The sequence below is a fragment of the Bos indicus x Bos taurus genome, chromosome 11 (assembly GCF_003369695.1).
Source record: "Bos indicus x Bos taurus breed Angus x Brahman F1 hybrid chromosome 11, Bos_hybrid_MaternalHap_v2.0, whole genome shotgun sequence".
NCBI lineage: Eukaryota > Metazoa > Chordata > Mammalia > Artiodactyla > Bovidae > Bos > Bos indicus x Bos taurus.
Window position 1 is genome coordinate 30,467,774 of NC_040086.1, and position 24,350 is coordinate 30,492,123.

A 24,350-nucleotide genomic window follows, 5' to 3' on the forward strand; every position below is an offset into this window, starting at 1 on the left:
AATTTCCCTGTGTAGCATGACATACATTTTCTGACTGGATTAACATAATAAATATTAACAAAGACAATACGTCATCATAAAAGATTCATAAATTGCTTTCTTTAATCCTTTCCTTATGTCCACTCATATAAACACTCTTTGTTGTCCATTACCTCAATAATTATGTGTGGTGACTGGCCACAGGAATGTGAAACCAGGCCAGAGAAAATCTTTACTTAGCTTTTGGAATGACTGTATGGGGAGGTGCTAGTGGGGGTAGCTGAGCTCCCAGTGTCACTCTAAGAGCTGCTGCGCATAGCAGGTTTTGAAGCAGAATGGGTGGAGCTTTGAAGCTTGAAGGAAGTTCTTGATTTTCAGATGTATGCAAGGACAGAGAACGCATGACTCTACTGTACCATGAAATGATGTTTACTCAGAGACTGACAATATCATCTAACTAACCCAGTGTCAAGTCTGGTCATTGTCCATATGACCAAAGGAAGTTCCACACTGCTCTCAATGTATACATAACTGATTCCCTTTATTTGCAGAGTAGTACTCTATAAAATCATCACATCCACTGAATTAGTGAAGAGCACGGCTCCTAGGGAAAACACAGGGATAGGATCATGACAGCCTCTGGTCACACTTTTGTCAACCAAACAACATATAACCTAGTTTTCGGTGTGTTTCTATTTAAAGGCAACTTACTTAATATATATTGTTGATTCACTAACACTGAACTAATGGCCAACAACTCTGAACTTGAGCTCTGCAGCTCCTGTTTTCTTCCTGCTGTTCTCTGAGCTACCCACACATACTTCTAGGAAAGTACTCCTTTGGAGCCAAGATAGTTTGAGTCAGTTCCTGACACCTGCAACTGAAAAAAATTTCTAAAACAGTATGCTGTTAAATGTTTTAACAATCATCACGGTGTTTGCATATTTGTAGTAATTCCAAGTGATCTTCATTTATGCCACTCCCTACAAGTATATCATGGTTAGAAGTTGAGAACCATCACTGGCAAGCATATGAGTTAACAGAAAAATTCTAAAATTTTGTTATTGTGAAATGTAACACCCATACAAAAAAGGTGCACACACAAAAAATGTACCTCATGAGGAATTAACACAAAGTTAACACCTTTGTAACTATCACACATAAATAGAACATTGCCAATACTACCTGAAGCCCATCTCACGGCCTCTTCCAGTACTTATCATCCTCTTCCACCCAAAAACAGTAAAGCTCCCGACTTTTATGGCTATCACTCTTAATTTTCTTTCTAGTTTTAATACTTAGGCATGCATCCTGAATCTTATAGTTGAATTCTGCCATTTTTGAATGATATATAAATGAAGTTATATAGTATATTTTGGGGGAAATTTGGTTTCTCTTGTTCTGTATTATTTTTTGAGATTCATCCAGTAGTTAATTGTAGTTGTAGTTCAGCTTTTTTTCATTGCTATTTAGTATTCCATGATACCAATATACAATTATTTCTAGTAACTATTCATTGATAAGCTTTTTTGGCTATTATGAATAATACTGCTATGAATATTCTTGGTGAATACATGCACACATGTTTTGAGTATATACATGAGAAGAATTGTTGGATCCTGAATATGTATCTTTTCAGGTGAGTGGATAATACCAAGCTCTTTCCTAAGTGTCTCTTCCAGGTTATATTCCTACCAACATTTAAATTTTTATTTTATTTTTGGGGGGTGTTGGGTCTTCATTGCTGCGCATGGGCTTTCCCTGGTTGTGGAGAGTGGGGGCTGCCCTCTAGTTGAGGTGGGTAATCTTGTCGTGGTGGTGGCTTCTCATAGTGTACAGCACAGGCTCAAAGCTGCAGTAGCTGCAGCATGTGGGCTCAGTAGCTGCAGCTTACAGGCCCTAGACCATGGGCTTCAGTAGTTGGCACATGGGATTAGTTGCTTCATGGCATATGGGATCTTCCCAGACAAGGGATCTAACCCATGTCCCCTGCACTGGCAGGTGGATTCCTACCCATTGCACCACTAGGGAAGGCTCTCATCAATATGTTATGACAGTTTCTCATTTTATATTCTCATTCACTCTTCTCAATCTTTTAAATATTAGCCGTTTGTGTGGGTGTGTATGGCATTTCACTGTGGTTTTAATTTCACTTCCTCCTGGTTGCTAATGAAACTTAACACCCCTTTGCACGTTTAATGGCCCATTTGTGTATTTTCCTTTGTGAATTGCCTGTTGGAAGTCCCTTGCTCATTTTTCTATCTGGTTGCTGGTCTTTTTTCTTATTGATTTGTAAGAGCTCTTTATATATCTGGATAAGGGACACCTTTGTTTGATATATATATTGCAAATGCCTTTTCAGTCACTTAATGGTGTCTTTTGAGGAAGAGATTCTGCAATGTGCTCGATTTAGCAGTCGGGATTTGAAAACAATTTTTTTGCAACTGACAGAACGGCTAGATTAAGCAGTGGAAATATAAATTTCTCAGGTCAGTACATAGGCTCTCTAACCAAAGTTGCATATTCTTTCTTTGGAATGTTAGTTCTGAAATAGCATTTTATTTTTAAATAATTGAAACTTCCATTACAGTACAAACTACAGAAATACACTTAACAATATTTAATTCTGCCGCTTGGTGGTGCCATGGAAAACTAATAATAATAATTTAAAAAATTCTGCAAGTTTGCTGGATAGTAGGGCTTGGCTGTCAACTGAAAAGTATAAACAACATTTTTAAAAGTTTGTAATCCTTTCCTTACATTACAGTGGCTGAAAAGTGCATATACCAGCTTATGCTTTCACTTTAAAATTCCAGGCATACTCAGAGTCGAATGTCAAACAGGAAAATAGGAGGTGTTTTTTTAATCATGGAAAATATCAAACGTTCTAAAATAACAATATAACTAACATCCCTTTTCCTATTACCTGGATAATAAATGTTAACTTCCAGTCACATTCACTTGAAAAAATTAAATAAAAATAAAATTTATGCTTCTTTGTTCTTTTTCATTCCCCTTTCTTCGTTTTCTCACTAGAGGCAATCACAAGCCAGAATTAGATGTGTATCCTTCCAGTTCTTGTTTCTCTATTTTTAGTACATGTTCATGTGTCCATGAGCAGCACAAATGTTGCTTTATATTCTTCAAATGTATCTTTTCATGCTGTAGTATACTGCAATTTGCTTTTTACAAACAGTGTTTTGTCATGTTGATAGAGATTCATGCAGATATATACAGATCTAGGTTATTAGTTTTGTTAAACTGCAGTGCTGTAATTTATGGCAACCAAGTATCCTAAATTATTTATTCCTCTATGAACATTTCAATGTTGCAATAAATGCAATGCTTAGAATATCTAACATATAATACGTCCTCAAAACATATTTAATGAGCAAAGCGGCATAAAGTATTTCAGGCAGACTACTATTTGCTTCAATTGTCCAGTTACATGTCGTTAACGTCCACCCTATCTGCTTGCGTGGCAGGGATCATTCCCTGAAATTTCCTAAAAGCTTTTTACCCAATTCTCTGAGAAAACGCTCTGATGCAGTGCCAGTGTGGGGGCAGGGCTGGGCGGGTGGAATGGGTAGAGAATGGACACAAAGACATCTCAACGTCAAAATATAAGACAAAGGTTTGTCTGGAGCAGAACAGGGTGAAGTAGCGCGCGTTATAAAATTGGGGGAAAGTTTATAATGCAGGCCATGTCCGGTGCTACCATATCCGGATAGCAGGTAGCGGAATACAGAGGTCTTTCTCTCCGAGCACCTTCTGAAAGATGTAACCATCAAACGACAGACAGTTGCCATGGGAACCAGTGGGGGAGGACAGTGTGTTCGACCAGAATTCTTGATGCGCTTAGAATGTTTCTTCTTCCGGTCCTCGATTCTTCGCACCACCGCCCCTCTCCGCCGTCCCCCGCCCATTCTGTGGGCTCTTATCATTTTCTTCCCCTTTTAATGCTGTCCTTCCCTGTTCTGGGTCGCCATCTTGGACCATGCGTCAAGATGGCGCCCCTTGCCCCCTCCAGAGGCAGAGCCCACGAGCGCCAGAGATTCTGCGCGCGTACGTGCTCGGGCGCGGGAGGGTGGGGCGGTGATGTCAGACGTCGCCCCGCCCACGGTGGTCGCTCCACCCCTGGCCCCACTCCTCCTTCCTCTCACCCGGAGAACCCGGAAGTGGAGGAGGAGGCGCGGCGGCGGTGGCAGAGCGGGCAGGAGCTGGTGGAGCCATACCCGGCAGCGTGTCTGGGGTTGGGGGCGGGGGGTGGGGCTGAGTGGCCTGGGCAGTCTGGCCTGGACAGGGCGGGGGAGGCCATGGCCTCGGCAGAGTTGCAGGGGAAGTACCAGAAGCTGGCTCAGGAGTACTCTAAGGTACCCGTCGTATGCGGGGAGTAGGGGGTCCCCGGTCCTGCGGCCTCGGGTTGCCTTGGCAGCGACTTGTCGGGACAGAGGGAGAAGGCGGAGGGGGCATGCGAGCGCGCCCCTCCTGTCTCCTCCGCCTTCTGTATCCACCATTACCGCGCTTCCACCTGCAGTTCCCAGGAGATGGGGCCGGGCGGTGTCTGGTCGGTGTGCGTTTCTGCGGGAAGGAGCAGGAGTTTGATTCTTCCTTCTCACTGAACTAGCGGGCATGGACAGGGATGTCAGAAATCCTGGCTTCCGCCTCTGGTGCTGGTCGGGAGGGGCAGGGAAAGGTGAGGACCATCGCTTTCCTGCTGCTTCCTCAATTTTCCCAGCCCGGCGATGGGAAGGATCAAGCTTTCTCCTTTCCCACAGGAATGATGTGAGGATAAAGAGATTTATCTGCCTCCCCCCCACCCCCCACAATTAAATCTGAAGTGTGAATAGAGTCATGCGTGTAAACTACTTCACCAGAGATAGGTGGTTACAAATGGATTCAGTGCTTTGGAAAGACGTTGTCTGAAAATGATTTTGAAAGCTGGAGTGCTAGGGCTGTGTCCTTTTCTCTTTTTCTTGGGTCACCTGGAGTGGGGCAGAGCACCCAGAAGATGCTCAGAACATGTTGAATTAAGCAAAATAGTGACCTTTCCCTTTGTCATATTTATGGCATCAGTCTTTTAACTGATGGGACCCTTTTCTTGGAAAAGGGCGGTGCTGCTTTTCTGTGTAGTGTGGTTCTGCCTCAGGAATATTCTAATGAAGTTCTAAAAGCAGAATCTTGCATCTTTGGAAATAGATTCAGTAGTCATTAAACTTGGTTTTCGGTGATCTTGGCATTCAAGGGAGCATGGGGAAGCTTAGACTCTTTTTTACTTTGGAGAAACTGAGACACGCTTTAAAAAATTTCATATAACGGATATGCACCAAGGTGAAATGCATTGTTTTGTGAAAAATAAAACCTGTGCCTAAACATACACATTTAAGTCCTCACAATCACATGGAAGCCTTTTGAGATACTGTTATTCCAGTGGTGCTACTATTGGCAAGAGCTTCCCCAGTAGCTCAGAAGGTAAAGAATCCACCTGCAAAGTGGGAGGCCTGGGTTGGGAAGATCCCCTGGAGGAGGGCATGGCAAACCACTCCAGTATTCTTCCCTGGAGAATCCCCATGGACAGAGGAGCCTGGTGGGCTACAGCCCAAGGGGTCGCAAAGAGTAGGACAGACTGAGCATCTAAGCACGACCATTGGCAAAACTTCTGCATTTCCATTTGAATTTGTCTCTAAGAGCCTCTGGCAAGATGTTAGCGATGGCAAGTTTTTATTCTCTGAAGGCATTTTTTGTTTGTTTGAAAGGTCCAGAAATTATTTGGAACAAATCCATGTGATGAAGTGTGGTGGGTAGAGGATGGCAGTCCAGACACTTGGCTTTCCTATTTTGGGGTGAAAATGTTTCATGAGTATAAAGTAAGGGGATTGATTTTCTTTTCCAGATAGTAAACAAGCTCAGAAGGCAATTCCAAATGGCAGAAGAGAGTTCCAGAAATATTTTGAGCAGTGACCACACTGCTGAAATAACAGCCTCCCAAAAGTAGTGGAAACTTTGAAAAGATTTTATTCTTTTGGCTATGTAAGCTCTTTTGTTTAGCAAACAGTTATATGCCACCTGTGAACAGTCCCAGGCCCCATTGAGTGAGGCAGAGTTCCACCTTAAGGAGAACCCTTTAATAGAATATTCAAATGTTGTACATAAAATTAATACAAGACGACAAGTGTTAGACCAGTGGGCGCACAGAAGAAATGGCAGGTAAGAGTAGAAGTTACTCAGACTGGGGAGTAGCGGATAGGGAGGAAATGATGGATGGTAGTATTCCAGGCAAAGGAGACAGTCTCTGCTGACATGAAGACACGGTCAGATACATGACAGAGAGTGGTGAAGTATGGTTGGAGGGATAATTTGGACCCGATCATGAAGAGTTGTGGATGTCAAGTAAGAAATTTGAATTTTGAATAAATGGAATAGACACTAAAGGTTTTCAAATGGGAGAGTGACATTGCTTTTAGAAAGATAACTGGTAGCTATGAGGAAGATGGACTGAAATGGGGAAAGACTGGAGAAAAGGAGACCAGACTGCAGGCTTTTTGAATAGTATCAGGGAGAGTTACATAGGATTAAATAAAATTTGTGACTGTTTAGATGGAAAAGGCTTAAATTTAGGAATTATGGTTGACAAGTATGGTTTAGCTTATCTGTTTTTTGAGTGCCTGCTTTGCACGCAGCTGCAAACTTATGAAGAATATGGATGGAAGTGTCAGGGCACTCATCCTTGTGTCTCATTCATTCTGTGGGACGTGATGAATGAGGGAAGACTGAGAGTTGACCCTGAAATTAACGCATGGACTGCTCTGACAGAACACCGCTGCCAACTGGCAGAGGAGGGTGGGTCAGAAGGCACGCCAGTTTGCAGTGAAGGTTAGATGTAATCATAATATTATGGTTGGAAGGCATGCTGAGGCCATCTGATTCACATAGTAGGTTGAAGTAATGTTGGGGTCATTGTCAAAAATTTCTAGTGGAGGCAGACTGGCTGAAAGTCAGGACAAAGGCCAGAACTTTTAAAATAATTCCCCTAAACATGATAGTTGAACTTGGAGAGTTAATCACTTTAGGTAGATTCTTTGGGGAACACCTGTGGGAAGGCTGGGACAGTAGGAGATGCTAAGGGTACTGTAGGGGGTCTGCCAGCCTTGAAGTTGTCTCCCTGTTGGGCCAGACCATTTTTCATCCTTTTAACTGCATGTGATGGAAATTTCAGAATGTGAGAACAGGGATTGGTCAAAAGATTTCATGTGATTTTTGTTCCCTGTTGATTCTAGTGCCAAGCAATTTCTAGATAAGATTTGTGCTACCAGCTAAGCCTACTAACTTAGGGGTAAAGAATCCACCTGCAATGCAGGAGATGCAGTTTGATCCTTGCATCAGGAAGATTCCCCTGGAGAAGGGAATGGCTACCCACTCCAGTATTCTTTCCTGGAGAATCCCATGGACAGAGGAGCCTGGTGAGCTGCAGTCAATGGGGTTACAAGAGTCAGACTCAAGTGAGTGACCCAGCAAGCAGTGTGCATGCTACCTTCAGCCCTGTGCCTATGGAAGGGGGTATTTTACCTTTTTGTTAGCTTTGTTTGTGGGCTGATGTTGAATTTCAGTTTTGTCTCCCTTTTTCCTTATTTAGGATACAAAGAAAAATGATGTCCTTTTAAGCTATAGAAGGAGGCCTAAATATCAAGAGAGCAGCAAGCATGATCCCTCAACCAATGACACTTGCAGAATCTTCTTGTTCTTATTTAATGCAGATCTCAGTCTGTGTGCCAGGAAGGGGCCCATTTCTCCCTTTATAACTTCTGTCATAATCTTTTTTGCCCCTGAGAAAGAGCAAAATCAGTCTGAGGAGCTTCCATTAAAAGAGACTGAGAGTTTCGTTAGATAAAAGATGAACCATGGAGGCTGAAGCAGATGACAATTTCTGAGGCAGACAGGTTGCTAAAACATAAAGTGTATGGAAAGGCCAGTTAAAGTGGAGGTTAAGACATTAGTGGTTTGGGCAATTAGGCAATCATTGTAGGCTTTTAAAATTTCTGGTTTAACAGTTTTGGGGCGGGGAAGGGGTTAGAAGCTGGTTTTCAGAGATTTATGAAGTTAATAGGTAATAGTTGGAGGCTGCCTCTTTGAGATGTGAGGGAGAGTTAATCAGGGCCTCATTTTGACTACACTGTTGACTTAAGAACCAGAGACCATTTCTTACTTGGTGTGTATCTTTCTGGAAAAGAGGCTGAGGGCACACAGTCCTGACCCATTTGATTTCAGTCTGCTTTCTCTGCACAGGCTTCTGCATTCTTGCCTGACACAATGTCCGTGTGGAAACAAGTGTCAAATCTAACCATCTTTCCATTGTTTGTGGTATCCTGGGTCAGTGGTTCAAAGCGTAGCCCTGGGATCAGCAGCATCAGTGTTGGGAATGGGGTGCATCTACCCTGGATTTACTGAATCTGAAACTGGTGGTCAGACCTGGGAATCTGTGTTGTAACAAACCTCTCCAGTGATTTGCGTGCACACCAGAGTTTGAGAACCACCAAGAAATGGTGTCAGTTTAGTAGCTTTTGCTCAGATAAAGGTAATCTTTTTAAAGCTCTTTTCAAAGCTGTAAAAACCAGTGGGAAAGCTGGATCCTATTTCTCTAACGGTTTACCTTGCAATTGATGCTTCTTGTAGTTATGAAGGAGATTGCCTTTGGAAACTTTTTAGATTGGTACTCTTAGATGTGCTCATTTTAGGAAAGGATCAGTTTTGCTTACCGGACAGCAGAGCTTGGCTGAATCTGATTGCTTCCTCTTGTAAAAGAAGTAAGACTCAGGAGCTGGACTAAAGTAAAATGGAGTATCAGTTTTTCTACCCTAGTGTATTGGGTTCACTACTAAAGGTGCTGTGCACTGGAGCTTTCCAGGAGAATGAAAATGTTCTGCATGTTTGCTGTCTGGTAGGGCATCCACTAGCACGTGGGGCTGTTGAGTACTTGAGACGTGGCTAGCTCAGCTGAGGAACTGAATTTTGGATTTTATTTAAGTCATTTAAGTTTATTTTTTATTTTATTTTTGATTGCATCAGATCTTAGTTGCAGCACGCAGGCTCCTCTTTGCACCTCATAGGCTTTTCTCTAATTGTGGCATGGGGGATCCCAGTTCCCCAACCAGGGATTGAACCCATGTCCCTTGCACTGGAAGGTGGATTTCCATCCACTGGATCACCAGGGAAGTCCCAGTAATTTAAGTTTTAATAGGAACATGTGGCTATGGACCACCTTGCTGAACTGTGCTAGGTTACCCCCTAGATCAGGGCATCGCAAACGTAAATATCCGTGTGACTCACCTGAGAGGTGAAAGGGGTAGTCACTCAGTCATGTCTGATTCTTTGCCATTCCATGGACTGTAGCTCGCTAGGCTCCTCTGTCCATGAAATCCTCCAGGTAAGAATACTGCTGTGGGTTGCCATGCCCTTCTCCAGGGAATCTTTCTGACCCAGGGATTGAACCTGGGTCTCTTGCATTGCAGGCAGATTCTTTACCATCTGAGCCATCAGGGAAGCGCCATGTTAAACTGCAGATTCTCGTTCAGTAGGTCTGGGGTGGGGCCTAGATTCTGCTCCCAGGTGATCCTGCTACAGCTGTCCCTAGACCACACTTTGAATAGCAAGGCCTTAGAGAGTCAAGGGGTATCCTACTCTTAATTCAGCTGAATTGCCAAGCAGTCACTGATGAGGCAGACTGCAGAGTTGGGGTGGGGGTTTTGTCCTACTGAATTTCCCTACACGCAGGGAAATTCAGTAGGGACAAGAGAAACAGTTTTGTTTGAAGGCAGGTCTGAAAGGAGGTTTTCTTCCCAACTCAGTGACAAAAGGATCTCAACCTTTAGTACACAGTATGTAGCCCACAGTTACTTTATGCTTTTCCAGGGCGAGGAGCAAGTTAGTAGGTGGAGAGAAAGACTGAGTGGTATTCCCACAGCTGTAGAATACCTAAAATGTTACAACTGGGAGTTTTTTAAAGGCTCATCCAGGCTAGAGACACTGAAACTGGTCTGCTGGTGACTTAAGTATTCTGAAATCAGGGTTTTTGGTGAGGCTTAGGAATGGGCTTCAGGTTGTCTGCTGCATACATTATTTTGTAATAGAGAAAAGCTAGATGTCTAAAGATGTGTTTTATAGGGTTGTAAAACATGTATAAGGGCTTCCCAGATGGCACTGTGATAAAGAACCTGCCTGCCAATGCAGGAAATGCAGGTTTGATGCCTAGGTCAGGGAGATCCCCCGGAGGAGGAAATGGCAACCCACTCCGGTATTCTTGCCTGAAAAATTCCATGGACAGAGAGGCCTGGCAGGCTATAGTCCATGGGGTCACAAAGAGCTGGACTGAGCACGCACGAAAACATACATAAACGTCAGAAGGCCCATTGTATGGAAGCAGTTATGTAAGAGTGAACACAGTCTTGCTGAGGATTAAATGAGAAATAGCATATAAGCTATTCACCTCTTTCCCCACAAACTCTTCTAGTAGTTTGTGATAGAACATAGTAAATCTCTAATCTTGGGCCAGTTATTCTACCACACATTGGCAGAGCGGCATGAGAGAGATCGTAGGTGACTCACCCCACTCTCTGTGTCCCTGGAGAAACAGCTTTGTGGTAAGTCTGACTGAAGCCGGGCTGATCCAGAAGCAGAGTCACACAGAGTAGTCCGTGCACTGGTTGTCAGAGAGGTAGGCTCAGGACTTTTGAAGGTGCTGGGTGTCCAGTAGGACTATGAGGTTCAAATCATTTGGAGAAGGGCTTTAAAGAGGGACTGTTGAAGTAATGATGGTCTCTTGTAGAATGCATTGCATTTATTGTTTATTTTTGGCTGTGTTGGGTCTTAGTTGCAGCATGCAGGCTCTTCTTGCAGCATGAGGGCTTCTCTCTAATTGCAGCACCCATGGCTTAGTTGCCCCCATGGCATGCGGGATCTTAGTTCCTTGACCAGGGTTTGAACCTGTGTCTCCTGCACTAGTGGGTAGGTTCTTGACCACTGAGCCACCAGGAAAGTCCCTACGAAGGGTTACATTTAGACACCTTATAGTTACATTAGTGGTCCTCAACCTTTTTGGTACCAGGGATCAATTTTGTGGAAGACAGGTTTTCCACAGACTGGCAGAGGGGAGGGGTGGTCTCAGGATGATTCAAGCATATTACATCTATTGTGCACTTTGTTTCTATTATTATTACATTGTGATATATAATGAAGTAATTATATAGCTCACCGTAATGCAGAATCAGTGGGAGCCCAGAACTTGTTTTCCTACAACTAGATGGTCCCATCTGGGGGTGTTGGGAGGGCAATGGGCAACAGCTGTAAATATACCCACAACTTCACTCCCTCGCATGCAGCTCACTCCCTGCTGTGTGGCCTGGTTCCTGCTGCTGCTGCTGCTGCTAAATCGCTTCAGTCGTGTTCGACTCTGTGCGACCCCAGAGACGGCAGCCCATCAGGCTCCCTGTCCCTGGGATTCTCCAGGCAAGAACACTGGAGTGGGTTGCCATTTCCTTCTCCAATGCGTGAAAGTGAAAAGTGAAAGTAAAGTCGCTCAGTTGTGTCCGACTCTTAGCGACCCCATGGACTGCAGCCTACCAGGCTCCTGCGTCCATGGGATTTTCCAGGCAAGAGTACTGGAGTGGGGTGCCATTGCCTTCTTCAGGCCTGGTTCCTAACAGGCCAGTTATCAGTTGTGGAAGGTGGCCTGGGGGTTGGGGACCCCTGCTTTATAGCATTTAATGTGATAATTAAACATTTATCAAATGCTTTCTCTGTCCATATTATTGATCTTTCATTGTAGGCAGGAGATATAAGGGATTATACTGTAGTTTCTACTGTGAAGGATAGTTTAATTGGCAGATGGGACATGAGTGTAGAAATCATACATAAATTAGTGAATGTAAAATGTACTATAAAGACTGAATACTTTTATAAGTGATGTCCTGTTACTAGTAAGTGCCCAGGAAACTGAGGGCATTGTCTCTGAGGGCATTGTCTCTGTCTCTATAGGGGCACTATAGAGAATGATTGGGAAAAATTTTTGGAAGTAGGATCAGAGTAGAAAGTAGGTTCTAGAAGAACAGTTGGGGTTTGGTTGGTCAACATGAGAAAATGCTGTGTTTTTGAGTCAAGGTAAAGCTAGTCAGAAGATCACAAGACCATGAAAAATGAGTTTGAAAAGACCAGGAGGGTTTCTGAGTTGGGATTCAGAGGACTGTTTCTCTACTGAATGGAACAGTAGTGCATGGCACAGCTGCTGGAAATAGGCTGTATCATCTCCTGGAGAATTTCCTTGTCCTAATGGAGACTTCAGGGCAGTTGTTTCTCAGTTACGTCCACGTCCACTGGAGTCTCCACACTCGTCTCCTAGAGGCATTAGTGACCACCTGTAACTGTTTCTAAGACAAACACTGCATTTGCCTTCCCACTGTGGTGAATGCTGGTGAGGAGAAAGATAAGATTCTGAAAGACCAGACTGGTTATAGCAGTATCTGCATTTGACAAAATGCTGGTCAGTAATGCAGAGATGTGACAGTGGCTGAAATGCAGGAAGATGCTAAATGCCAAGTGTAATTAACAAGGCAGTGGAGAGCTCGGCCGAACTCATCCTTTTCTACCTACCAAATAGTAGAAGGGGATTTTAGATAAATATTTCTAAAAGCTGCATTTTTCTGTTGAGTGGTACCATTGGAACACTGTGTTTGAATTGTTATCAATTCAGCCAACAGTATTTTCCAAAGGAAAATCAAAATCATTTTTCTTTATGATCAGATTAACTTCCAAACAGTAGGGATTTGAAAAATTTAATTTTGCTTTTTTTGACAAAGTAGGCTGTTCAGTTTGCTTTAAATAGCTTCTAAGTGTGCCTTAGGAATTACAGGTGAGGTTTTCCTGTTTGCTTGTTTTAAAAATGTTTGCAGTTCTGGTCCTACAGAAAATTATCAGTTCAGCAAATTTCAGACTTCATCCCTAGTCTTTGAGGCAGTCAGTCAGAGGTTCTAAAGACCGCACAAAGAAGATGATCATAGATCAAAGTTAGAATGGGGGTACAAAATGAAACCTAAACCCTCAAGTAATACTGCTGTCCTTTGGCTATATGAGTTTGAAAATATTTATTGAATTCTGTTACCTAGGTTACACGTTATCCAAAAAATATATTGAGATTGCTTAAAGGGTAGTATACCATGTGTTGGAAGTCAGTACTAAAGTAGTGGTTTAATCTCTCTTTTGTACTTCTAGAGCAGATAGGCTTGAGGCCATATGGTTTCCATTGTATCTACTCATTTCTGTCACTATAACTCAAAAGCAATCATAGACAATTCATCAGTAATGAGTTTGGCTGTGTTCCTGCAAAACTTTAAAATAGGTAGCTGTCCAGTTTGGCCCAGGTACTTTAGTTTGATTGGAGAAGGAAATGGCAACCCACTCCAGTACTCTTGCCTAGAAAATTCCTTGGATGGAGGAGCCTGGTGGGCTACAGTCCATGGGGTCACGAAGAGTCGGACATGACTGAGTGACTTCACGACGACCTTAGTTTGATAACTCCTGTTCTAGAAAATTTAATGTCCACATTTTTTTAAGCAGGAAATGCTTGTATGATTATCTTTTCTCTTCCCTTTAAATTGTAAACTTTTTGAAATAGGGACCATTTCTTTTACTTCTTTCTCCCCTATATCATTAGCATAGTCCCTTTGTTTTGTTTAGTCACTCAGTCATGTCTAGTTCTTTGTGACTCCACGGACTGCAGCACGCCAGACTTCCCTTTCCTTCACTATCTCCCAGAGTTTGCTCAAACCTTTGTCCATTGAGTTGATGATGTCAACCAACCGTCTCATTCTCTGTCACCCTCTTCTCCTGCCTTCAGTCTTTCCCAGCATCAGAGTCTTTTCCAGTGAGTTGGCTCTTCGCATCAGGTGGCCAAAGTATTAGAGCTTCAGTATCAGTCCTTCCAATGAATATGCAGGGTTGATTTCCTTTAGGATGGACTGGTTTGATCTCTTTATTGTCCAAGGGACCGTCAAAAGTCTTCTCCAACACCACAGTTTGAAAGCATCAGTTCTTCAGCACTCAGCCTTCTTTATGGTCCAACTGTCACATCCATATGTGACTACTGGAAAAACCATAGCTATGACTATATGGACTTTTGTAGGCAAAGTGATTTCTCTGCTTTTTAGTCCACTGTCTAGGTTTGTCATAGCTTCTCTTCTAAAGAGCAAGTGTCTTTTAATTTCATGGCTGGAGTTACTGTCCACAGTGATTTTGGAGCCCAAGAAAATGAAGTCTGTTACTGTTTCCACTTTTTCCCCATCAATTTGCCTTGAAGTGATGGAACTGGATGTCATGATCTTAGTTTTTGGAATGTTGAGTTTTAAGCCAGCATTTTCACTCTCCTCTTTCACCTTTATCAAGAGGCTCTTTAGTTTCTTTTTGCTTTCTGCCATTAGGGCGGTATCATCTTCATATCTGAGGTTATTGATATTTCTGGCAATCTTGATTGCAGCTTGGGCTTCATCCAGCCTGGCATTTTGCATGATGTGGAGGTTTAATCACTAAATCTTGTACAACTCTTGCAACCCCATGCACTGTAGCCTGCCATGCTCCTCTGTCCAAGGGGATTCTCCAGGCAAGAATGCTGGAGTAGGTTGCCAGTTCCTTCTCCAGAGGAATCTTCCTGACCCAGGAATCAAACCTTGGTCTCCTGCATTGCAGGCAGATTCTTTACAGACTAATCTACAAGGGAAGGCCTATGATGATGTACTCTGCATATAAGTTAAATATATATAGCCTTGACGTACTCCTTTCCCAGTTTTGAACCAGTCTGTTGTTCCATGTCTGGTTCTAGCTGTTGCTTCTTGACCTGCAATACAGGTTTCTCAGGAGGCAGGTAACATGGTCTGTTAATTTCATCTCTAAGAATTTTCCACAGTTCATTGTAATCCACACAGTCAAAGGTTTTAGCATAGTCAATGAAGCAGAAGTAGATTTTTTTTTTAAATTCTCTTGCTTTTTCTATGGTGCAACAGTTGTTGGCAATTTGATCTCTGGTTCCTCTGCATTGTCTAAATCCTTGTTGTACATCTAGAAGTTATTGGTTCATGTACTATTGAAGCCTAGCTTGAAAGATTTTGAGCATTACCTGGCTAGCATGTGAAATGAGTACAATTGTGCTGTAGTTGGAACATTCTTTGGCATTGCCTTTCTTTGGGATTGGAATGAAAACAGACCTTTTCCAGTCCTGTGGCCACTGCTGAGTTTTCCAAATTTGTTGGCGTATTGAGTGCAGCACTTTAACAGCATCTTCTTTCAGGATCTGATGATCTGAACCACAGTTAGCTCCTGGTCATATGGCAAACTAGAAGTGTATCTGTTGTCCCTTTGATTCTACTCTCTTAATAAGAGCTCTGTTACTATTTGTGGAGCATGTTATCATTTAGAAAGTGCTTTGACATATCTTTTCTTATCTGATTCTCACGACAACCTCAGAAGAATGAAGATAGGGTAGGTGTATTGCCCCACTTTGTAGTCCATATAACAAAAGATTAAGTGAGTATCTCTAGTTTATATTGTCTAGGACGAGACAGAGCAAAATTTGGATCTTCTTTTGTGGTAGTGAACCCTGATCTCTAACTTTCTAAAAACAGAAGCAGCTCATCTTTTTAGTCTGTCTTGCTCAAACTGTATATCCTGCAGTGTTCCTGTTTTTCTTAGAATCTTAGCTCAGTTTTCCCTTGAGTGTCAAATGCTCAGTTTAAAGTTTAGCATTCAAATATTCCTATTCTTTTGGCACAGAAAAGGGTCATTTCTGTTTTCAAGACAGAGATGTGAGCTGCACAGAATTAGAAATAGATATATTTTTTTTAAGCTCATGGATAAAATCACCCCATTCATTTAGTTTCTCAGAGAAGAACCTGGTCTTTCATGGTCTTTATACTGAGTCCTGAGACTGTGTGTGTGTAACCCTTTGGTGTCAGCTATGCTGCGCTGGTGTATTTGTACGCACGTGCTCTGTGTTGTGCTTGTTGATAATTGCAGAAGGGGATTGCTGCAGAAGATTTATCTTTCAAATCCCTGCTGGTGATGGTGATACAGATGTAACCATGAATAAAAATTCATCAAGCTGTATAATTTTGCTTTGTATATTTTAAGATAAAGATCGACCCCAACTTAAAAAAGTTAACTACAAAAGAAACCCAAGTCCTGCCTCCCCCAAAACTTCTTCCATCTCACCAGCCTACTACTGTTCTCATTTATATTTAGCTTTATAAAACAATAGCCAGTATTGTCTAAACGGCATTATGCCTGGAGTCAGAACTACTGGAGTCTGATTCTCAGCATTGCCACTTACCTTCTCTGTACCTTAGTTTGCTCACTTGTGAAGTGGTGGTAATTATAGCACCTGTTTCATCGGGTTGTGAGGATTGATGAGGTAGTACATTACATGTAAAGTATTTAGGAATGAGCATTCAAATGCTAGCTGCTATTGTTATTAATTTCTGAATTAAACTTGCTTCTCAGTTGCTTTTGTACACTGCTTCTGCTGATGCCTGATTGTAAGTCCTCCCTTCCTGAGGCTGAAGTGAGTGATAGTTGCATGGCTAATATTAGGCACAGTATCCTGCTGGGTGTGTTGATGCCCTATAGTTTGGTTCTCTGTAGAATTCTTATTCCATACTTAGTCCAGTTGTATGTATTTTACAGGTGAATGGTATGTCAGAGTTATAAGGAAAATGGCATACTTAATACCCTATTGTATATTGTATATATATATTTTTTATTGTATAGTTTTTATTTAGGGAGGTGATTGGTTTCATGGAAAGAACCATGTACATGGGAGGTCAAGAGACCTGGATTTTAGTCTTAATTTTGCATTGTTTAGTTTTATGTCATTGGGCAGCTCAGCCTCTATGTCTTTATTTGTAGAATGGCACGCTGGTTGTCTCTGCTTTCCTCTTGAGGGCTCATTTGTATGTGAGCTGATAGTTACTCAGTGTACAGATTCCTATAAAGTGATGGTAAGTGATTTCCTTGCTGTAAGTGGTTGCTTTATATTAAAAATTAATTATTACTTCCTCTGTTTTCAGCTTCGGGCTCAGAATCAGGTCTTGAAGAAAGGTGTCGTGGATGAACAAGCGAATTCTGCTGCTTTGAAGGTAGGCTACTGTTTGTGTTGTGAGAGTTAGATTAGTGTTTAGTGAAGCTTACAGCAGGGGATTCAGCCCATTTTGTGGGTTAAATTCCCAACTCTGACACTGATTCACTAGGGATAGGGGAGGGTAATCGAATTTTTTTGTGTGTGTTTAACTTTCTTACTCATTTAGGTATGAATGTGATGTGCTTTGACTTCTTAGCTGGAGATTACAAAAATGTCTTATGGGACTGCATCTAATGCATTTCTCTCATACCCAGCTTCTTTCATAGCTAAACTCATCAGGACAAATGGGGCTTCTTATCTGGCTTGATCTGACAGCACTCTGCAGGGACTGGGTCATACTCATGTTTATATCCCTAGCATTCAGCAGATTGTCCCCTGATAAATGGGTCTGAAAGTGTGAATCATTTAGTGCATTAATCTTGCTTTGGGTTGAGCTGTTTAATAGTAATAACCTGTGTTAATGATGACTGAGTGATCCATCAGCACCTTTAACTGAGAGGAGAAATATGATGGGAGAAGAAGAATTTGTTTCTACCTCATTTTAGCAGACATGTAATAAATACTGCTTGAAAGTGTTAGTTGTTCAGTCATGGCCAGCTCTTTGTGACCGCAGGGACTATATAGCCTGCCACACTCCTCTGTCCATGGGATTCTCCAGGCAAGAATACTGGAGTGGGTTACAGTTCCCTTCTCCAGGGGAATCTTTCCGACCCAGGGATCAAACCTAGATCTCCCACATTACAGGGAAATTCTTTACCATCTGAGCCACCAGGGAGGCACAGATACTGCTTAGTGATATTCTTAATTGGATAAATTGATTCTAGGATATGGATTCCTTCTTGGCCAAGTTTCAGTAAAATACACTGCCTGCCTCATTCTTTCACTGCCTCCCTTGCTCCCTCTTCAGAAAAAAGGGCTTAGGAGTCCCTTTACTTTTCTGTCTTTCTGGAGTAGCCCACGACCAGTGACACACGAACAGTCACCAGGATCGTGAGATGCGTCCTTTCACTTGGCTAGTGTTGGACCCTTCTCTAGTCCCCTCTGTCTCTTGAGGAGAGCTCCCTCCTTGGGTGTTGTTGCACAGACTCGGGGCTGAGATGGGTCAGAGTACCTTACCCTACGCTCTCTGCACTTAAGCTGAGATGATAAATAGTCAGAATTTGTTAGCTAAGTTACTGTTTTGTTTAAATCACTGAAGAAATTGATCATTATCTATTTCCTTATGATGTCTAAAACCTACCCCTGGAGAAAGTATTTCCGAACTCATCTTAGTCGCCCGCACTGGTGTTTCACACCCTCCTGTGGCTGATTGTGTCTGATTAATGCTGGTAGCAGCTGTGGTGGTGATGGTGACAGCAGGCCCTCTCACTGAATGCTCGCCGTGTGTCAGGCAGGCATTGCACTCAGCACCTTGCACCCGTGTTCTCAGTTTTCCCAACGACCCTGTGCGGGCACATGCCACTGTCATCACTGTCATTGCAGGAACTAGGATTTATAGAGAGATTGGGATGGATGTCTTCCGAAATCAATGATTGGTTAATGGGGAATATTAGTCACCTAGTGATTAATTAATTATAAGGATGTAAAGAGATTACTTTTAATTGAACTGTGCATTGCAGTCAGCATTTTGATTATATTAGATTTGTATCTTCAGTGAGTTATTAGATGCAATGAGCATTTATTGATTTGAGTTTCCTTAAATTGAAATATAAAATAATTTGGACATGGGCTGGGCCTATGTTTACCATTGAACTTCAAGCAAACATTAAGGACTTAGTAAACAAAAAATAAAAAAGGAAATTTTTTTTCTCTTTAATGGAAACATATTCTACCCCTCTAGCTATGCCCTCAACATGCAAATAATGTCAGCAGATTGCAGAACTAGGCTCTCGTTTTTAGGTTGCTGTTTCAAAATCCACTATTCAAAATTGGGAAAGTAGCATTGACATATATATACACTATCACGTGTAGAATAGGTAACTAGCAGGAAGCTGCTCTAAAACACAGGGAGCCCAGCCTGGTGCTCTACTGACAACCGGGAGCCGGGAATGGAGTGGGAGAGGGAGGCTTAAGGGGGACGGGATATATATGCACTTATGACTGATTCAGTTGATGTATGGCAGAGACCACCACAACATTGTAAAGCAATTATCCTCCAATTAAAAAAATCCCCTGTTCATTAAAACTTGACCTCTCTTAGCTTTATAGTGGTTTCTCAATGAAGGTAAAGTAAATGTACAGATCTTTCAGTTTATGGTAGTGTATAGCCGTTTGTGTTTGATTACGAGTGAACACAAAGTTACCAGAATGTCATAAGGAAAATATAGTTAGAATAATATTATTTTTAAAAATAGAGTGAAACTAAATATTTCTCGTTTCCCATTTTCTTACCTTGTTGTGATATACACAGTACAGCGTGGTCAGTAGAAGACGTGTTGTTTACATTTTAGATTTTGTTCCTATTTTCGCTTTAAAGTGAACTGAGAATATTCTTTGTTAGGATAATAACAAAGATTTTTTGTTTGATTTGATTTTTGTCTTTGACAGATCAGAATAATTTAAAGTTAAAGAGTATTGAAAAGACTTCATTTTGACTGACTTAAATTCAAGGAGGATTTATAGGAAAAAGTGAATACAAATATATTTCTTCCATTCTTTCTTACCTGAAGGGCATCATCAGTGAGTCTGAGGTTCTCATTAAAATTTCAAATTTATAAAATTGTAGCCTCAGACTTTGTGACTCCTCACCACCAAACACATGAATAACAACATTATATAAAAGCGTGTTGTTGTGGATATTTAAGTTGTTGTTGTGGATATTTAAGTTGATCAATGTTACTTCAGTAGTAGACTCTTTAGCTTTATTTTTAAGTTTGCTTGATTGGACCAGAAAATGAAATTGTCACCAAACAGAGCTAAAAAAAACATAGGAACTAGAATGATAAACATATAACTTTAATTCCTTAAAGAAAGAGGTTTTGATTATATTTTGGTGAAACAAAAAAATTTTTTTTCATTATTTTTAAATGTTAAGACTAAATTACAAGGAATGGTCTGTTTTCACATTGATGTAGGAACAGCTGAAAATGAAGGATCAATCACTGAGGAAACTGCAGCAGGAAATGGACAGTTTGACATTCCGAAATCTGCAGCTTGCCAAAAGGGTCGAGCTCCTTCAAGATGAACTGGCTCTAAGTGAACCCCGAGGCAAGAAAAACAAGGTAGGTCAAGTCAAAACAAGGTAGGGGGACCTTGCCATTAGGTGCCGACATCTCCAGGCCACCCTGGTTTTAGCAGAAGACCTCGCCTCCAAATACTCTAAAGGTCTGTTTATTACACCTGCTTATTGGGTCCAGAAAGCAAACATTTATTATTAATGTATACTAAGTATTTATTGGGCTTCCCTAGTGGTTCAGATGGTAAAGCATCTGTCTGCAATGCAGGAGACCCGGGTTCGATCCCTGGGTTGGGAAGATCCCCTGGAGAAGGAAATGGCAGCCCACTCCAGTATTCTTGCCTGGAAAATCCCATGGACCGTGGAGCATTAGAGCCATTTTCACATGGAAATGAGTTTTCAAGAGTTTATGAGAAATCAGCATGCACATAGTTGATTTAGTGGCTAAGAAAAATGAATAGTATATCTCACATTGGTCAAAATTACTGTTTTTTTTTAGTTATACTAAGCTGCCATTTAACTCAAGGTAGGGCAGATAGAATGAGAAGCGCTGTCCACATGAAGCACTGTCTATGGAAGTGGCAGTTGAAGTACTCATACATGAGGCTTATAAGTTTGCTGCAGATGTATTTTCTTTGTTTTTATTGTTAGGAGTTCAGTTTGTGTGTGTTTTGTTTGTTTGTTTGTTTGTTATTTTAGAGAAACATTGTGTTTAATGGTAAAGTTTAGCACATTCCACCACCAGGCATGGCCTGGAGCAGCAGGGATGGGTAGGTGACCTCCGTGGAGGTTCACATGGCAAAGATGATGAGAAAGGCAACCGTTAAACAGAGGAGCTCCACAGCCTCAGACAAGGCAAAGCCCAAAAGAGCCTAGGAGAAGAGCTGCTGCTTCAGAGATGGGTTCCTGGCATAGCCAATGATCAAGCTGCCAAACAGTGCTCCAGTGCCAGCCCTGAGCCAGCCACACCAACCGTGGCAGCCCCAAAGCCAATAAACTTGGCTGCTGTGTCAATATCCCAGGAGAAAACACTGGTCTGGTACTCCTGCCTGGCCACCTGGAGTGGGACACTGCTGTGGGAAGGCTGTTCAGTTGATATCTCTGGCCTACTCAGGAAGGAGGCAAAGGCCTGATGGGACCCTGGTCGAACAGTGGATCAGAGCAGGAGGAATGAGTAGTGCCCTGGTGGTCTGTGTTTTTTCAGTCTCTTGGCTTTTACTCTTCTGTCTGATGCTCGTCTTACTCATTCTCTTCACTACATGAAGCTCCATGGAGGTCACCTACCCACCCCTCCTGCTTCGACTTCAGGTCATGCCCGATACTGGAGTGTGCTAAGCTTTACCTTTAAACACAATGTTTCTCTTTAAGTCCCCAGGTGTAAATATAAATTTCTTTCCCTTCTGGTTTTATATAGTGAGGTGAGATTCTGATTGATCTAAGATGGATGATCTGATACTTTTGATCATACTGTGGTTAAGAAGTTGCTTCTTTTTTCAAGGGCAGAAGCTAGGGACTGAGTCTTTAAAAGTCTTGGACAGCACCCCAAAAATGTGTGGACTGAGGCAATGATGACAAATGGTTGGAGGGAAGAAGGTTCACAGTAACTCTGAAGCAGTGTGTGGGGAGGAAAGAGTGCAGACTTTGGAGCTGAGCCCAGATTTGAATTCTTTGTCTTCCATTTGTAGGTCTATGACCTTAGGCAAGTTTTTTAGCCTTGCAGCCTCAGTTGTGGGAAAGACTTTCAGGTTTGTTGTCAGGATTAAATGAATCATGTAAAGTACCCAGGACTGTATGTGGATATGATGGACATGGTGACATAATTATGTCTCATTTCCCCTCCATGGAAGAATTCTCCAGAGTGGTAATTTTTCAGGTAAGTGGGGAACAGTTCAGTTTAGTCACTCAGTTGTGTCTGACTCTTTGTGACTCCATGAACTACTGCACGCCAGGCTTCCCTGTCCATCACCAACTCCTGAAGCTTACTCAAACTCATGTCCATTGAGTTGGTGATGCCATCCAACCATCGCATTCTCTGTCATACCCTTCTCTGCCTGCCTTCAATCTTTCCCAGCATCAGGGTCTTTTCAAGTGAGTCAGTTTTTCATATCAGGAAGCCAAAGTATTGCAGTTTCAGCTTCAGCATCAGTCCTTCCAATGAATATTCAGGACTGATTTCCTTCAGGATGGACTGGTTGGATCGCCTTGCAGTGCAATAGACGCTTGAGAATCTTCTCCAACACAACAGTTGAAAAGCATCAATTCTTCAGCATTCAGCTTTCTTTATAGTCCAACTCTCACATCCATACATGACTACTAGAAAAACCATAGCTGTGACTAGACAGACCTTTGCTGGCAAAGTAATGTCTCTGCTTTTTAATATGCTATCTAGGTTGGTCATAGCTTTTCTTCCAAGAAGTAAGCGTCTTTTAATTTCATGGCTGCAGTTACCATCTGCAGTGATTTTGGAGCCCAAGAAAATAAAGTCTCTCACTGTTTCTATTGTTTCCCCATCTATCTGCCATGAAGTGATGAGACCAGATGCCATGATCTTAGTTTTCTGAATGTTGAGTTTTAAGCCAACTTCACTCTCCTCTTTCACTTTCCTCAAGAGGCTCTTTGGTTCTTTGCTTTCTGCCACAAGGGTGGTGTCATCTGCATATCTGAATTTATTGATATTTCTCCCGGCAATCTTGATTCCAGCTTGTGCTTTATCCAGTCCTGCATTTCTCACAATGTACTCTGCATAGAAGTTAAATAAACAGGGTGACAGTATGCAGCCTTGACATACTCCTTTCCTGATTTGGAACTAGTCTGTTGTTCCATGTCCAGTTCTAATTATTGATTCCTGACCTGCATACAGATTTCTCAAGAGACAGGTCACGTGTTCCGGTATTCCCATCTCCTTCAGAATTTTCCACAGTTTATTATGATCCACACAGTCAAAGGCTTTGGCATAGTTAATAAAGCAGAAATAGATGTTTTTCTGGAACTCTCTTGCTTTTTCAATGATCCAGCAGATGTTGGCACTTTGATCTGTGGTTCCTCTGCCTTTTCTAAAACCAGCTTGAACATCAGGAAGTTCACAGTTCACGTATTGCTGAAGCCTGGATTGGAGAATTCTGAGCATTACTTTACTAGCGTGTGAGATGAGTGCAGTTGTGCAGTAGTTTGAGCATTCTTTGGCATTGCCTTTCTTTGGGATTGGAATGAAAACTGACCTGTTCCAGTCCTGTGGCCACTGACATGTTGCTAATTTTGTCACATGTTTTCTAAATTTGCTGACATGTTGAGGGCAGCACTTTAACAGCATCATCTTTTAGGATTTGAAATTGCTCGACTGGAATTCCATCACCTCCACTAGCTTTGTTCATAGTGATGCTTCCTAAGGCCCACTTGACTTCACATTCCAGGATGTCTGGCTCTAGATAAGTGGTCACACCATCATTGTTATCTGGGTTGTGAAGATCTTTTTTGTATAGTTCTTCTGTGTATTCCTGCCACCTCTTCTTAATATCTTCTGCTTCTGTTAGGTCCATACCATTTCTGTCCTTTACTGTGCCCATCTTTGCATGAAATGTGCCCTTGGTGTCTCTAATTTACTTGAAAAGGTCTCTAGTCTTTCCCATTCTATTGTTTTCCTCTATTTCTTTGCATTGATCAGTGAGGAAGGCTTTCTTATCTCTCCTTGCTGTTCTTTGGAACTGTGCATTCAAATGGGTATATCTTTCCTTTTTTTCTTTGCCTTTAGCTTCTCTTCTCAGCTATTTGTAAGGCCTCCTCAGACAACTATTTTGCCTTTTTGCATTTCTTTTTCTTGGGGATGATCTTGATCATTGCCTCCTATACAGTGTCACGAACATCTGTCCATAGTTTTTCAGGCACTCTGTCTATCAGATCTAATTCCTTGTATCTATTTGTCACTTCCACTCTATAATCGTAAGGGATTTGATTTAGGTTATAAAGCTCAACATTCAGAAAACTAAGATCATGGCATCTGGTCCCATCACTTCATGGGAAGTAGATGCG

General features: G+C 42.0%; 1 protein-coding gene across 2 annotated transcripts in view; it reads left to right on the forward strand.

Moving 5' to 3' along the window:
- Positions 1–4,168: 4,168 nt before the first annotated feature.
- Positions 4,169–24,350, forward strand: part of PPP1R21 (protein phosphatase 1 regulatory subunit 21) — a 72,416-nt gene continuing 52,234 nt past the window's right edge. The window contains exons 1-3 of one of the 2 annotated variants that reach the window (XM_027555207.1): positions 4,169–4,352; positions 17,079–17,147; positions 20,224–20,370. In XM_027555207.1, the coding sequence (XP_027411008.1) occupies positions 4,296–4,352; positions 17,079–17,147; positions 20,224–20,370 (273 nt within the window). In that variant the 5' untranslated portion in view covers positions 4,169–4,295. Of the gene's footprint in view, positions 4,353–4,402; positions 4,676–17,078; positions 17,148–20,223; positions 20,371–24,350 lie in introns of those variants that run through there. The other variant, XM_027555209.1, reaches the window with a different exon arrangement.